The sequence below is a fragment of the Mytilus trossulus genome, chromosome 5 (genome assembly GCF_036588685.1).
Source record: "Mytilus trossulus isolate FHL-02 chromosome 5, PNRI_Mtr1.1.1.hap1, whole genome shotgun sequence".
Classification (NCBI taxonomy): domain Eukaryota; kingdom Metazoa; phylum Mollusca; class Bivalvia; order Mytilida; family Mytilidae; genus Mytilus; species Mytilus trossulus.
Window position 1 is genome coordinate 23017728 of NC_086377.1, and position 16184 is coordinate 23033911.

Sequence of the window (16184 nt, forward strand, 5' to 3'; positions counted from 1 at the left end):
TTTAAACGGGAAGCTTATTTTCTTACAAACCTTTGAAAAATTACATGTTAAACCATCATATATAGAATTAACCGTTTACTCACAGACAGTAGTTTCTGACAATGGAAAAAGGGGGGGGGGTACTATCCACATTCGTATGTTAAATCACGCGCACTTGTTTTTGTTAATGGGGGGTGTGGGTGAAAAACTTTTCATTTCTGTAGTGTTAATTGTTTTCACATATTATTCTTTATCTTAGATCTCCTGTAGTTGGTAATCGCAATACTGGTACATGTATACCAGTATTGTCCACAATACTGATATACAAATTTTGTACCAGTATTGTAACTTTTTTTAGGTAGATTAGTACCATTGTCACTACCATATATATATGGGCAATACAATTTTTAACAGATATATCTTCTGGTACAAACACTTATACATTTTTGTACTAGGCAAGCACTTTGACAGTAAGAGAGCTGTACAGGTGCTATCTGAAAAAGTTTTTAATCTAGTAAGAGAAAGTACACAAAGACTGAATACCTAAATATCAATATACGAAGTGTGGAGGGAGGATTTGCAGAAATACCATCTTAATAACATATACTATAGACACTAAAATATACTACTAAGACCTGAAAAGATATAGTTAAAAGAAAACATAGAAGAAAGTAAAGAGTTTGTTTAAATGCTGAGACAGCATAGTTCCCTTAAGCAATGTTAAGGAAAAAACATCAGAAAATTCAAAACTTTCTTTATGACAATCACAGTGTTGCATCAATGGCATCATCAGTTAAACATACAATTATTCCTTATTCAATTGTCATGTCATATGTTAATTTCATTATGCATATATATGTGACACCTTTGATATCTTTAAAACACTGGCTATTATGTAATCACTTGAATTACTATTATCTACAAATGATATTTTCTGCCCTTTATGTCCACCCACCCCATTATTTTTTTCTTCTTTAAATCCTATCCACATCCTCATTTATAGTTTATAGGGATATAAGCCTTATTATAACAAACTTACCACTTAATAGGAACTATGGCTGTGTTGACATCTAAAATAATACTCAGAATTAACTGAGCAGAGGAAAACATCTTGACTCTTGAGGCCTTTATTTCTAATTGCTTTAATTATCTTAATTTACTCTTAAACTTGACACAATGACCAATGATATGATTTGTTGCATTTATAAAAATAAAGATTCTACTACTGCACTAAGTTTGAAAATTAAGATTAAAACAAATTGCATCTATAGTATTCTAATAGTGGTTAGAAAAACAGCAACTCCTTCTTCTTCGGCTTCGGATTCGGATTCGGAATGTGTAAAAGAGTCGCTTAAGCTTGTAAAATATTTTTTTATGGATGACCTTATCATGCTGATATTAGAAATATTATTTATATAATTTGATAACCATATTTTCTTTATAATTATGTAATATTCTTTTCATTGATAAAACCAGTAACAAATAAAATTGAGAAAGGAAATGAGGAATGTGTCAAAGCGACAACAACCCGACCATAAAGCAGACAACAGCCAAAGGCCACCAATGGGTCTTCAATGTATCAAGAAACTCCCGCAACCAGAGGTGTCTTTCAGCTGGCCCCTTAATAAATATGTATACTAGTTCAGTGATAATGAACATCATACTAAACTCTGAATTATATACAAGAAATAAAATTAAAAATCATACAAGACTAACAAAGGCCAGAGGCTCCTGACTTGGGACAGGCGCAAAATTGCAGCAGGTTTAACATGTTTATGAGATCTGAACCGTCTCCCTATTACTCTAGCCAATGTAGATAAGTGAACAAATGCTTGTTTAATAGCATTACTTTCAGGTTCCTTTGACACAAGGTTTCACCTCGATATGAAATGTATTCAGTATAAACATGATAAAGTTAATACTAAAACCACTCACAGTGTAAATATTTTTCAGAAAACAAACTTATCAGAGGAGACCAAGGATATTTTGAAGGAGCTGTTTGCCCAAGGCATGGACTCCAAAGGTATAACAAGCAGTGCGCTGCACAACAAGGCTGTTGAAAGAACAGGACTGCCGTTACAGGTTATCAAGGTAATTTAATTTATATGCCAACTTGGCAATGGGGACTTTAAATTTTCATTTTTAACTAGGCTTTCAAACTGTAACAAAGGATTTGGATTTGGATTAATACCAAAACACTGTGTAGATGGTGTATCCAGTCATATATATTAATTCAAAGTTTACACATGTTAATAGTTTTTCTGATTTTGATGGAATTCACATGTATGTTGTATCATTGTGTCATTTTACAATACAGTGTACATGCATTTGCTCACATGCAATATCAATCTTGAACAAACAATTAATAAATTCATACCTATTAAATATTATCCCCGTCTTAATATATTTCTATGATTTTGATTGGTTAACGCACGTCATTACAAAACCCATAGCCCCTGGGTGTTGCTAACCCATATTCCTGGACATTGCTTACTATTATACCAGGGAACTTCACGCTTGTGAAATATAAAATTCTGTAGAATATTCATGATGACTGTAATTTGAATATTTTAATAATTCATTAATGATTTGTCCTATTATGCCAATCATTTACACTCATTTCATTAAATGCATCACTTGACTGCCACATTGAAGGGATGGGACTACTGACCTAGCTATGCAAATGACCCACTTTGACGTTAGTCACATCACACCATCTATGACATAACTCTCACAACATTGAGCGCCAAATTTGACTCCATCCAGTTTCTCTATCTCAGAATTAAAAAATGTCTTATATTTGACTACCTGTAGAGTTCGACCAAAGGTAAGTACCCTACACCTTGTAAAAAAAATGTCAAATTTCCAAATTTCAATTAAACTATTTTAGATAATAAAAAAAACATTGTTTTCACGTAACACTTTATACCCAAATTTCCCTTAAACTCTCCCAATTCAAACTAAGACCGGGGATTAATTCGTTATCTACGTTTATATACATAGATAATTTATAGTGTCATTCTAATAAAATCAGAAAAAAAAATATAAAAATATATCCATATTAATAAAATTGATTATGGACCTTATATACCTTGAATGATTCTACATAACATGTAACCAATCAGATAAAATAGCTTAATAATTGTGAGATACTAAAAGTCTAATTTGATTTTTTTACAATTTCACCTTTGTCATTTTGGAGTCATATGTGCTTGATTAAATTTATTTTATACTATTAATTTAAGGACTGGATTGGCAATTATAAAAAAGTCGTGGAGGGAAGGAAATATGAAGCACAGCCACGGACATTATACCTCAAAGGAATGACTGGGTATAATTGTTTTGTTAGAGAGAAAAAAGGTAAACTGCATACATGTATGTTAATATATATAGCCTATCGTTATTTTAACTGGGGCTAAAATGGCAAGAGGTTAATCTAAAGGAAGTACACCACTAATAAATGGCCCCATTACTTTCTATGTTAAATTCCTCAATTTCAAGTGTCACATCTCTTTTAACTTAAGTTCAAATAAAGTGACAATCATTACATGTCAAAGCAACACCTTCTGGTGTCCTGTACTGAAAAAATCATGGCATATAAGAAAGAACTGGTTCCCGGAACTTCAGATGTACCAAAACAGGTTCTTCCAATCTGACAAAAAGGCAAAATGTACCCTCCTTTTTAAATTTCATGCCATTTTTTTATTATTCAAATTTATCAGTCAAAAAATGTTCTACAATGATCACCAGTCATGCAGCTTTCATTTGATACCAAAATTAATAAAATATTCTAAATATTTTGAAAGTTATGACCATGTGTAGGAACTATTTTGTGTTAAATATGTACTACTTTCTGGTATGTGCTTTCTGGCTGGGCCCAAATTAGTGGTGTTACACCTAAAATTTGGAATAGCATCCATTAGTCCAGTCAATCTAGCATAAATTTTACCCTAACCCGAAAGTAATTGCAACAGAAGATTTTTAAGTTTTAATCTTTAGCATTATACACCAAATATACACAGAAAAAGTCCCAAAAAATCTAACTTTAGGAAAACTAAAATAATCACCATATAAAATTCCTATGGAGATTTCCATTGAAAAGGGAGATAACTCTTGCAGAAAAGGCAGAAATATCAATAAAAATTAATACAAAATTAAAACTTTACAGCCTCTATTCATTAGAATGTATCAATTCTTGATTTTTTAGCGGTCTTTAGAGTATAAAAAACAACTTTAAAGGTGTTCATATATTTTATCAAACTATAATCTAGATTTTGTAATTCATTAGTTGACCATTTATTGAATTTTTCAACATGTCAAGGTAAAGAATCTCAAATTTAATAAAAATAATTAAGCATGTATTCTTCTTTTTGTGGTTTACAGTTTCTTTAGAAGAGTAAGATGCTGAAAAAATATAATATACAGATGTAAACAATACCAAATTTTCACATTATTTTTTCAAAATGGTTACAAAGCTCCAAACTAGCAATTTCTTTAACAAAAAGTGCACGAAAAAAATAAAACTACCCATAACACTTTGGTTTTGTTTGGTTTGTACATTTCATGAGCAGAAGATTAAATAATATAGTCAAACACATACTTTTAACCCAATCAAAGTCTCATACTTAAACTTTACATAAATTTCAAGAAAAACAACCAAAAATGAAGAGTTATCTCCCCTTCCAATGTCAATTTCCATAGGAAATTTAAAATGCTGATTTTGAGTTTTTCTCAAGTTAAATTTTATGGACTTTTTTCCTGTGTATATAAAGGGCATAATGCTAAAGATTAGAACTAAAACATTTTCTGTTGCAATTAGTTTGAGGTTAAATCTTAGTATGACTGGACTACATGTACCTAAATATAGATTCATGATGTCTTGCAAGTTCCTATTTTTGGGGTTTTTTTTCATTATGGTGTCAAAAAACATTGTATCAACCTCACCAAAAGTTAATAATTGTATATTATTAGTACTGTTGTTCAAATCTTCAACCCTATATATATATATTATATACATGAATTAATAAGTCTGTGTTGTAAAAAAAGATTTAAATTGTAAATTAGTCTTTTAATTCATTAGATTTTTCTCCAATTCACATTTTTGTGATAATATTGTATAATAATGTTATATATGATTAACCATTGAAAAAGACAATCTATATGCATGTATAAATATATACATTGTACCACCTATATAACTGCATATATATAAATAAAAAAGATGTGGTATGATTTGCCATGGAACAAATCTCCATGTTATCTCAAATCCATTATTAGTTATGGCTTTCTAAATGGATTATTTTATATAAGCATTGGTTGTGGATGGGATGAAGTCATGGACAGATATATATATTAACATTGTTAGTGTGATTTTCTATGCAGTTTATTATATTTCTACAGCCTGCTATTTTTGCTACATCTGATAGATACAGTATACTTGAAGTCAATTTACATGTGGATATATTTATATATATATATTTTCATGGTGATTTTATACTAAAAATTATTTCTGTACACCTATTATACTTTGTGTATAGTGATAAGTCAGCATGTACAAAATTAATTTACATCTGACAAAGTATGCATATGCAGGAGTTAATTTTACTCATGACTGTGCATTTAAAAGAAATCTATTGTTATTTCAACTCTAAAAAATAAGTTGAATTAAAATTTGTTTAAAGAGAAAAGCATCCCAATTCTTTAAAAAAAAGCAAATAACATATTATTGATCATGCAGTTACTTCTTACACTTGACTGCAGGGATGGGGTCAATTACTTTAAAATGTAATCAATTACATTACAATTACTTTGCTTATAAAATGTAATCCATTACATTACAATTACACCTTATTTCAAATGTAATTGATTACATGAGATTACCTTTCTTTAAAGTAATGATGATTACATTGTATATGCAATACTAAAGAATTTCTAATAACTTTTTATCCTCAGGAAAAAGCTAATTTTTGTATCTTTTTTTGAAGCCATATTCTTTTAATCTTATTTAAAAGAATTTAGACCAGTACAGTGTAACATGTGTAATTTGATAACATAGCTATAGACAAGTGTCCTTTCTCTATGTAAGAGATATAACTTTGCTTTTTTCTACAAGTTTTAACCAACTGCCTAATTTATAAAAAACTTGGACAAATAATGAAAAATCAATCAAGTATAATTTTATTGTCTGTGAGGACATAATTGACACATCCATATATGTTTTTACAGTACTGGTGTTAATCACTACCTTCATTTTTTAACCAACAATAGAGCTTGGGTATTAAAATGTTATTGTCTTTATTGCAATATCAATAAAGTTATAAGTGGTTATAAGATGATACTATTTATCACATTAAAGCAAAGTCCCATCATAGTGATTACTAGTTTTATGATTTTTTTATTCATGCTTTACACTTTCATATTGTCTATCAAATACTATTTTCCTATAAACCAGTATTCAAAATTTGTAATCAGCAAGTAATCATGTGAATGTAATCTAAAAGGAATCAAAAAATAATCACGATTACACCTATTTTTTGCAATGTAATTGATTACATTGTGATTACTTGTAATCAGAAATGACATAATTACTGATTACATAGGACTACACTGCAAAATGTAATTGATTACAGCTGATTAAGATTACCCCTTGCCTGCTTGACTGACTTCACTAATTGCAGTAGCCTAAAGAATATTTACTTGAGCTATTGCTCATAAAAATATAATTTGATGAAATTTGAATAGTAGCCTCAATTGAAGGTTTAAAAAGTTTTTCTTTTGACCTTTTTTAAAGAAATATTAATGGAAAAACTTGTGTTTGCTTATTCTTAAAAGAATCAATCAGGTTAGACAGTTGATTAACCTATTTTTTATATTTGTTTATTTAAGATCAATTTAATGACATAGCAGACTGGGCACCTGCCTGGAATTTGTTAGGGCAGGAGGAAAAGGAGGAATACAAACAGAAGGCCAAAGAAAAGCCAGTGGTACCACCTCAACCACAACAGAAAGATGCCTTTAAAAGGCTTAAGATTATCAGAGAACATGTGAGACTGAATTTTTTTTTATTACTATTTGATTTAAACAATTTTATTCTGATTTGCTTATAAAATAAACTTTCCTGAAGACCCAACTTGTAATATGATGGCAACATTTTTTCAGTTACCGGCAATATCTGGTGTGTTTTGATGCATGCCAAAGTGAGCATTTACCATAACTTGGCATCCACTATCATCTTTGTCCGTTCAATTTTAATGCCAAATAATGGCATTTTTGCACCAAAGGGAGATAATTTGGAGCTTTTTCAATTTTACCTACATTTTAGGTGTCACATGGGGCCAACACCAATTTTTTTTTTGAATTATTTTTATACTATATGATAAAGTAACAACTACTAAAGGTAATTAATAGGATTTGTAATGAAAAACAAATGTTATTTTTTTCTGAAAATCTTATACCCGCAATCCTCCTGAAAAGGCATTTTTAAGCCACAAATTAATATATATTGAAAATCAAAAATATTTATTGATAAAAGATTTAAGCAAAAAATTACAGGTGCACGAACCAGGTTCTTGATAAATAAGTATAAATAAATATAAATAAATAGTGAGTGTGTGCAACTTTTTTTTTTATCTAGGTTTGTTTGATGTTATTTTAATCCTCAGTCAGACCATAATCAAATATTTTTCTTTTTCCCTTCAGATTGTTGAACTTGAAAAGCATAGTGTAGATGTAGCTCTGGTAGGCATTGACACCAACACTGGATCCCAGATCCTTTTAGGAGATGGAAAATCTGCTGCCTTCCTTAAATCAGAGGACATCCTGCAGAATTTGTTTGCTTTTCATTCACTAGGTCAGAATTTTAACATTTGTATGCCCTATTTATGGGCATTTTGTTTTCTGCTCTGTGCATTTGTTTGTTTTTCTGTCTGTTTCACTTCAGGTTTAAGTTTTTGGTTGAAGTTTTTAGTTTTGGATTAAGTTGAATTCCAATCAACTTGAAACTTATTATACATGTTTCCTGTGATGATCTTTCTTATTATAATGCCAAATTAGAGTTCTTGTCCCATTTTCACAGTCCACTGAATATGGAAAATGATAGTGCAAATGGGCATCCATGTACTGAGGACACATTCTTGTTTAACCACTTTTGGTATGCAGTTGTATAATGGTAGGCATTTCTTATTTCCATGAAAAATATTTTCCTCTGTCCCTATGTCATGGTTTATTGACTTTGAAACTTTTGCTTTGTTCACTTGTTTTATTTTGTGATTAGGTTCAAGGGGATTCATTAGTGGCATTAGTGTTATTTTATCCAAATTTTAATAGAAGAAGTAACGAAATTATTTTCAGTTTGTAAGTTTTTATTTGTATAAAGTCATGTTTAGCAATGAAATCTATGCACCAAAATCATTTATGAAGTTTTGCAGAATTTTATTTTATTTCAAGTTTATACATTTTTCCAACTGTTACAAATTATTATTTGTTTGTAATGCATTAGATTTGGAATAACAGTACTATAGTTGAAGAGTTGCCACCTCAATTTTGATTTGATGGTTACAAATATCTGTTTTACTGTGTCCACTACCCGTCACCAGTTGAACTGCATTTACGACCGTCAAATCACTTCAACTAGAGTACTTTTATTCCTATGTGTGAGGTTGTGCACCCAACTATGGAATGGTCCTTTATAGCCCTAGTTACCATGGAAACTGTTCAAATATAATAAAAAAAAAATGGCAAGGCAGCCTGGCATCATGAAGTGACATCTGCTATTGCTTGCCAATTCTAGTTATTTTTCTTTTTGTATGGTTAACAATCTAGTTTTAATATTGTGACTTGACATTACTTTTTTCTGTAGGAACCAAAGAAGTACCAAAAGACTTAAAAAGTCTTCAACAGGAGGCTCAAACCCACATGAACAAGTTGTATTGTAAGTGTAATGTCTTTTACTCTACTTCATATGAAATGTTAGCTGCAATGTGGAAATCTTTAATGCTGAGTTTATAAATCTCATATATGTTTTAAATACTTTGATTGCAGACTGTATGTAATAATAATGTTAACTTGAAGAAAAAAGTCTATTTATAAGTTTAATACGGATTAACAGGTACAACGTTTTAACAAAACTTCCTTCTGGATATTAGCTTTTGATCATAAACAAGTTTCTATTCAAGTTTGGTACAAATCAAGAATAGCTTAAAAGTTATTAAAATTTTAAAAACTTTGACCACAGAGTGAATAAAATTGAGAATGGAAATAGGGAATGTGTCAAAGAGACAAAAACCCGACCAAAACAGACAACAGCAGAAGGTCACCAATAGATCTTCAAATTCTGGAATGTATTGTTTCCTGGCAGAAAAACTAAGTCAATTTATAATTATGTACAGATTTTTTTTTATTTTCTTTTTAACAAATTGACTTCTGAATACTATCTCATTGTCATAAACAAGCCTCTGTCCAAGTTTGGTAAAATTTGAGGAAAGTTATTAAAATTTTAACCACAGAGTGAATTTAATGTTTCCCAGCAGAAAAACTAAGTCTATTTACAAGAATATGTCATTTAAATTTTAAAAACTTTAACCACAGATTGAATTTAATGTTTCCCAGCAGAAAAAACTAAGTCTATTTCGTGTAAGATACGGAAAAATTGAATTTTATTTTTACAAAATTTACTTCTGGATACTATTTAATGATCATAAATAAGTTTCTGTCCAAGTTACAAATTCAGGATATTTTAAGAAAGCTATTAAAATTTTAAAAAACTTTAACCACAGAATGACTATTTGTGGATGCTTACGAAACAGAATCAAATGTGTTTTAGTAAATACTGTTTTATATAACATTTTTTTTAGCAAAAGCAGTGGGGAAAAAACAAGCTTTCCCATACACCAAAGTTAAAAAAGGAAACATACAAGTGAATGGTATCCCCCTTGATGTTCTCCCCCTAGTACCTATGTCAAATTATGGGGAGAAAAAAATGAAAATGATATTAAACATAAAGGAAATTTCGGTAGAAGTGTAAGTACAATTAGACATTTTAACTTTTATATCCATCCTGCAATTAATAGAGTGGAACAATGGTGAACAGTGTTTTTGGTCTGCACATCTTCTCAAGTTAGTTAAGTCTCCATCCTGTACACTAGAAAACCAACATCATTTTACGCTTATTGATATAAAATACCATTTGTCAACCATGCATCTTCAATGTCACAAATTATTTTTAAAATTATAATTAATTAAAGCTATAAAAAAAGAGTCAACAAATACATTTTTATAGTCATTGCCCTTTGACAGACAGGTATATAAACTAATGCACATACTTAAGAAATTTATGCATGTTTTAGAAGTAAATTTTACCAGTTTTTCAATTTTATTGTTTATTTCAGGCCCACATCTCCTGAATATGAGGTATTATCATTACCAGTTGACAATGGTAAATAAATATAACATACTATATTTAAATGTCTTTTATAAAAATTTTCCTGATTATGCCTGAAATATTTGCCACAGCAAATGACAATCAATCCTATTTTAATTGCAAGCTTTAGTCAAAATGTAACTTATACACAATGCTTATAACTAAAAAACGCAGATCAAGTTTGAATATTGGTGGTGTCACTGTTCTAGAGTTATGCCCCTTTATAAATGGAAAAATTGCAATTTTTTCGTTTCCATTCCCTTACTTTAGTGTACCTCAACAAAATATTATGAAACCTTATACACAATGCTTATTATCACAAAATACAAATCAAGTTTGAACTTAGGAAGAGTCACTTTAAAGTCATAAGAAACGAGTGACCGGTGAAAAATTATGTTCTTCCAATTCTTGAACCAATGCATACACACATCATAAACTTAGTCTTCTGTGCACGAATTTGTCATTTTTTTCTTGTAAATTTCGTATAATCGTCAATTTTTTTTTCAATCGGTCAGTGTTGTTGTGAAAATATGGCAGGTAATTAAAGTTCGTGTTTTGAAGCCGAAGTTTAACGATGGTCACCTGTTTGTCAACAATCGACAAAAAATAAACAAAAATGCATGGAAAAAGAGCACGTGTTTAACATGTGTATTCAGATAATAGTTTATTTTAAGGACATCCATGCGTATTGTGATCACCGGAGTTTTACGAGATGGGTTACACTGAGGTCACTTTGCATACGGAAAATATGTCGGGGGAATTGGTTGCTGGAAGCAAGCAATTAAAATAAAGTAAACTTCTTCTAAAAATGAATAAATTAAAGAATTTTCTTCAGAAAAAAGTATATGTACATAAGTTTTATAATGAAAACTATCCATTGAGTTATAAAAAACATTTGCATTATTTTTTTTGATTTGAGGTTTCTTATGACTTTAACCATTCCACAATTATGCCTCTTTATAAATGGAAAAATTACAAAAATGTGAGTTTCCATTCTCTTATTTAAGTAACTTCCAATTTTTTTCAGATGAAAATGCAACCACCTGTTAATTGTTAATGTCAGAGATTTGATTGAAACAATAATGACAGGTTGTAATGGGCATTATTTGTGTGCATGCAGTTTTATTGGAATTAAAACTTCTAGTTTATGTCTATTATCAATTATCTTTCAGCTATAGAAACAGAATTGAATATGAAGGTGCAGAAGGCTGTTGAGGAGGATAACTTGATTGGTAGTAATTTTATTTTATTTAGTGATTAGTTAATAATAACGAAATTAAAAATTAAAAATATTGAAGCAAATTTCCCAAAAAATCTGCCAACCGGTTTTACATAATGGTATTTTTATCAAATTTCATTCATTGCTATATGTGTACCAAAATATATATATATATTTTCCATAAAAATATATTTATTTCTTCATACAACTGTTGTTACATTATCAGAAGGTCAGTTTCTTTTTAAGATAACAAAAAATAGCAGGTCTTTAAGTTATATATGTAATGAGTTTCTGGGCAAAAAATATATTCATTTAGTTATCCAATGATGATACTTACCTATATACATTAACCTTATATGATCATATTTTAACCTTTTGATATCTTAAAATACATCTATAAAGTGAAATTAAATTTTCTGATCAGCTCTGATCTAGTCTGATCCGTTTACATTGCTGAACAATTGACCTGTTCAGTCTGCAAACATCTGACCATACATCAACTAAAAAGAAACATTCCAAAAGTTCCTAAAATTAACCTTACAACAACAACAGCATACAAGAAAGACTAAAATACATTAAAAAATATAACACTCAAAAAGTAACTCAATTAAATAATTCATTATTCTGTGGTAAAACATAGATTGATAAGAGCAATTTATATATCCCTCAGCTAGATAACTTGCTAAACTGGTTCAAAATTGCATGTGCAGTGAGATTTTAGAATTCTTATATGAGTATATACCATTTGCCTAGATTGTAAAAGGCTACCATAAAAAAAAAAAAACTTGAAAAATCATAAGATTACTTTGACCAAGAGCTATTCTGTTCCATATAGAAGTCATAAAATACATGTTTTATTGATTTCAATCAGAAAAAATGCAAAAATAAGAACATGGATTCAAGTCTTAACTGCATGCATGTTGTATGACCATAAAAGGCTAACATACTTGAGTATGCCAATTTAAGAGCTTAAATTTCCCATAAGCAGGACGGTTGACCAAAACAGATGATTAAACATGATTACTTACATCATGTTTGACTTATTTTCATTGGAATAGGTACAACTTCTAAAAATTGGATTTCTGGTGATTCTCTGTAATAGGAAGTACACTACTAATTAATGGCCCCATTGCTTTCTATGTTAAATTCCTCAGTTTCGAGTGGTCACAGCTCTTTTATCTTAAGTTCAAATAATTGACAATCATTGCATGTCAAAGCAACACCTTCTGGTGTCCTATACTGAAAAAATCAACATACCTTACATGGCATATAAGAAAGAACTGGTTCCCGGAACTTCGGATGTACCAAAACAGGTACTTCCGATCTGACAAAAAGGCAAAATGTACCCTCCTTTTTAAATTTCATGTCATTTTTTTATTATTCAAATTTATCAGTCAAAAATTGTTCTTCAATGATCACCAGTCATGCAGCTTTCATTTGATACCAAAATTAATAAAATATTCTAAATATTTTGAAAGTTATGTCCATGCGTAGGAACTATTTTGTGTTAAATATGTATAACTTTCTGGTATGTGCTTTCTTGCCGGGCCCAAATTAGTGGTGTTACACCTAGAACACAAAAATTTGGGAACGAAATTTGGGACACCAAACATGTCTGCTTTATGGTCGGGTTGTTGTCTCTTTGGCACATTCCCCATTTAAAAAAAAAAAAAAACTATAATTGAACTTTTGTCATATGTTGTTTTCATGGTTACAAGTTAAATGTGAATTTGGTTTTTATTTTCTAAATATCTTTTACCCAAGTCTAGTTAATAAAAAATGTATTTTTTTCTGATGGATCATGACTACAATACACTGTCGCAAATATTCTGAGATTTTAAACCAGGTTTTTAATCCTGCTTAGCCTGAAATTTCAATAATTGATTTAACATTTTTGAAATATATTTATCACAATTAAAAAATGATGTGTTTAGTGAGCAAAAGATTGGATATGGGGAAATGTAGTGAACATCACAAATTCTTATAAGATGCTCCTCTTTCGCTTTGTAAACATGGCCATGTTCAATTCAAATAGATCATGGTAAACATGTGCATAACATATGTTGTATTTTGAACGGTGCAGGAGATCAAATCAGACATTTCTGTTACTTCATTGAAAAAATAACGAAGTGAAAACTAACTATGGCACTGTATTTATTTTTGAAACTGTACCAAAAAAAACAAATTCATACACAATGATACAGATAATGATTGTAATGTTATGCATATTTCCTTTAGCAATGCTTTAGGGACAATACTTTGTTTTATAAAAACTTTTTTTTTTTCAAACCAAGAAAATTTGGTAATGAAAAGTAAATATTGGAGATGCAGTGAAAATTACCATATTAATGATTTTGTTTTTGTAGAACCTGGAAGTGAAGAACTACTCTATAATTTACTGGTGACTCCTGAGTTTGAAGAAAACATTTATTCTCTTGCATCACCAGCAGTCACACACATACTCCCATCACAACCAGTCACACATGCACTCACATCACCATCAGTCACACATACACTCACATCACCACCAGTCACACATACACTACCATCACTACCAGTCACACAAACACAACCAAACAAAACAACAGTCAAAAAATCATTAAAAAACCCATCAGCCAAACAAACATTCACACTAAAAAAAAAAACAGCCAAACAAACACTCACACTAAAAAAAACACCAGTCACACATACACTCACATCAACACAAGTCACACATACACTACCATCACCACCAGTCACACAAACACTTCCATCACCACCAGTCACACATACATTCACATCACCACCAGTCACACAAACACTTCCATCACCACCAGTCACACATACAAGCACATCATCACCAGTCACATATACAGTACCATCACCACCAATCACACATACAGTACCATCACCACCAGTCACACATACACTCACATCACCACCAGTCACACTAGCACTCACTTCACCACCAGTCACACATACACTCACTTCACCACCAGTCACACATAAAGTACCATCACCACCAGTCACACATATAGTACCATCACCACCAGTCACACAAACAGTACCATCACCACCAGTCACACATACACTACCATCACCACCAGTCACACATACACTCACATCACCACCAGTCACACATACACTCACATCACCACCAGTCACACTAGCACTCACGTCACCACCAGTCACACATACAGTACCATCACCACCAGTCACACATACAGTACCATCACCACCAGTCACACATACACTCACATCACCACCAGTCACACATACACTCACATCACCACCAGTCACACATACAGTACCATCACCACCAGTCACACATACACTCACATCACCACCAGTCACACATACACTCACATCACCACCAGTCACACATGCACTCACATCACCACCAGTCACACATACACTCACATCACCACCAGTCACACATACACTCACATCACCACCAGTCACACTAGCACTCACATCACCACCAGTCACAAATACACTCACATCACCACCAGTCACACTAGCACTCACATCACTACCAGTCACACATACACTCACATCACCACCAGTCACACTAGCACTCACATCACCACCAGTCACACATACACTCACATCACCACCAGTCACACTAGCACTCACATCAGCACCAGTCACACATACCAGCAAAAGACCAAGGGGGACAGCTGCTAACAGGACAAAAGCCACTAAAAAGAGAAAGAACAACAAAGGTAATAAAAGTGCAAGTTAGAATTTCAATTGTAACTAGAATGACACAGAAAAAGCTCTGCATTATGTGGATTTATCAGTCATCTGTTATTTTCTAATAATTCACTTGAACAGAAATTATTTATATGATATTATGTATTTGGTATATTTATAACATGTCAAATATCTTGACAAATTGTGTTGTTGATGTTTATGACATAGTTAAAATATAACTTTTTGATTAGAAATAATGCAATTGAATGTTAAAATTAACTTCTTCTAATTAACAAACTATTAAAATTGATATTTTGACAAACTGACATTTTGTTTTTGTTTAAATTCATCATTAACATTGCTGTACATATAGACTTAGGTCAGTTTCACCAAAAAGATGACTAAGATTCATATAGATCACTTTGCTATGAAATAAAGGAACTTCTTTATTTTTCATATAACTACAATGTTTTATTTTTCTTTCAGAATGGGGAGTGAAAGGCATCATTGCCACGAGAAATGTCGGAAACTCACGAGAGTACCTGATTCATTGGGATGGATTTAACCATGACCATGATTCATGGGAGCCAGAATCTAATCTGACTCCAAGTCTAATTGGACAGTTTTTTTCCAATAAAATTTGATTTAAATTTTTTATATAATAAATACAATTTAACAACTGACCACCAGCGATCCTGGATTTAAGCCAATATATAAGCTGTGTTGAATAGAAATCGACCTTATGCTAGTACACATTTACATGTACATATAAACAGCTGTGATTGGTTTTAGGAACATTCAACATGTTCAAATATGAAATATCTAATATTTAATGTTCTTAGTACAACTTAAAGTTTCAAACAGTTATAGACTTTTGATATAGATTGTTTTTCC

The 16184-nt window shown here is 31.0% G+C and overlaps 1 protein-coding gene across 1 annotated transcript; it reads left to right on the forward strand.

Moving 5' to 3' along the window:
- The first annotated feature begins 1766 nt into the window (after positions 1 to 1766).
- Positions 1767 to 15940, forward strand: LOC134718665 (histone-lysine N-methyltransferase 2D-like). Its single transcript, XM_063581319.1, has 10 exons — positions 1767 to 2070; positions 3225 to 3339; positions 6865 to 7022; positions 7678 to 7828; positions 8837 to 8908; positions 9831 to 9996; positions 10365 to 10411; positions 11569 to 11628; positions 13982 to 15319; positions 15777 to 15940. The coding sequence occupies exons 1-10, from the start codon at positions 1864 to 1866 to the stop codon at positions 15932 to 15934; spliced, it is 2472 nt and encodes an 823-aa protein (XP_063437389.1). The 5' UTR covers positions 1767 to 1863; the 3' UTR covers positions 15935 to 15940.
- The last annotated feature ends 244 nt before the right edge of the window (positions 15941 to 16184 follow it).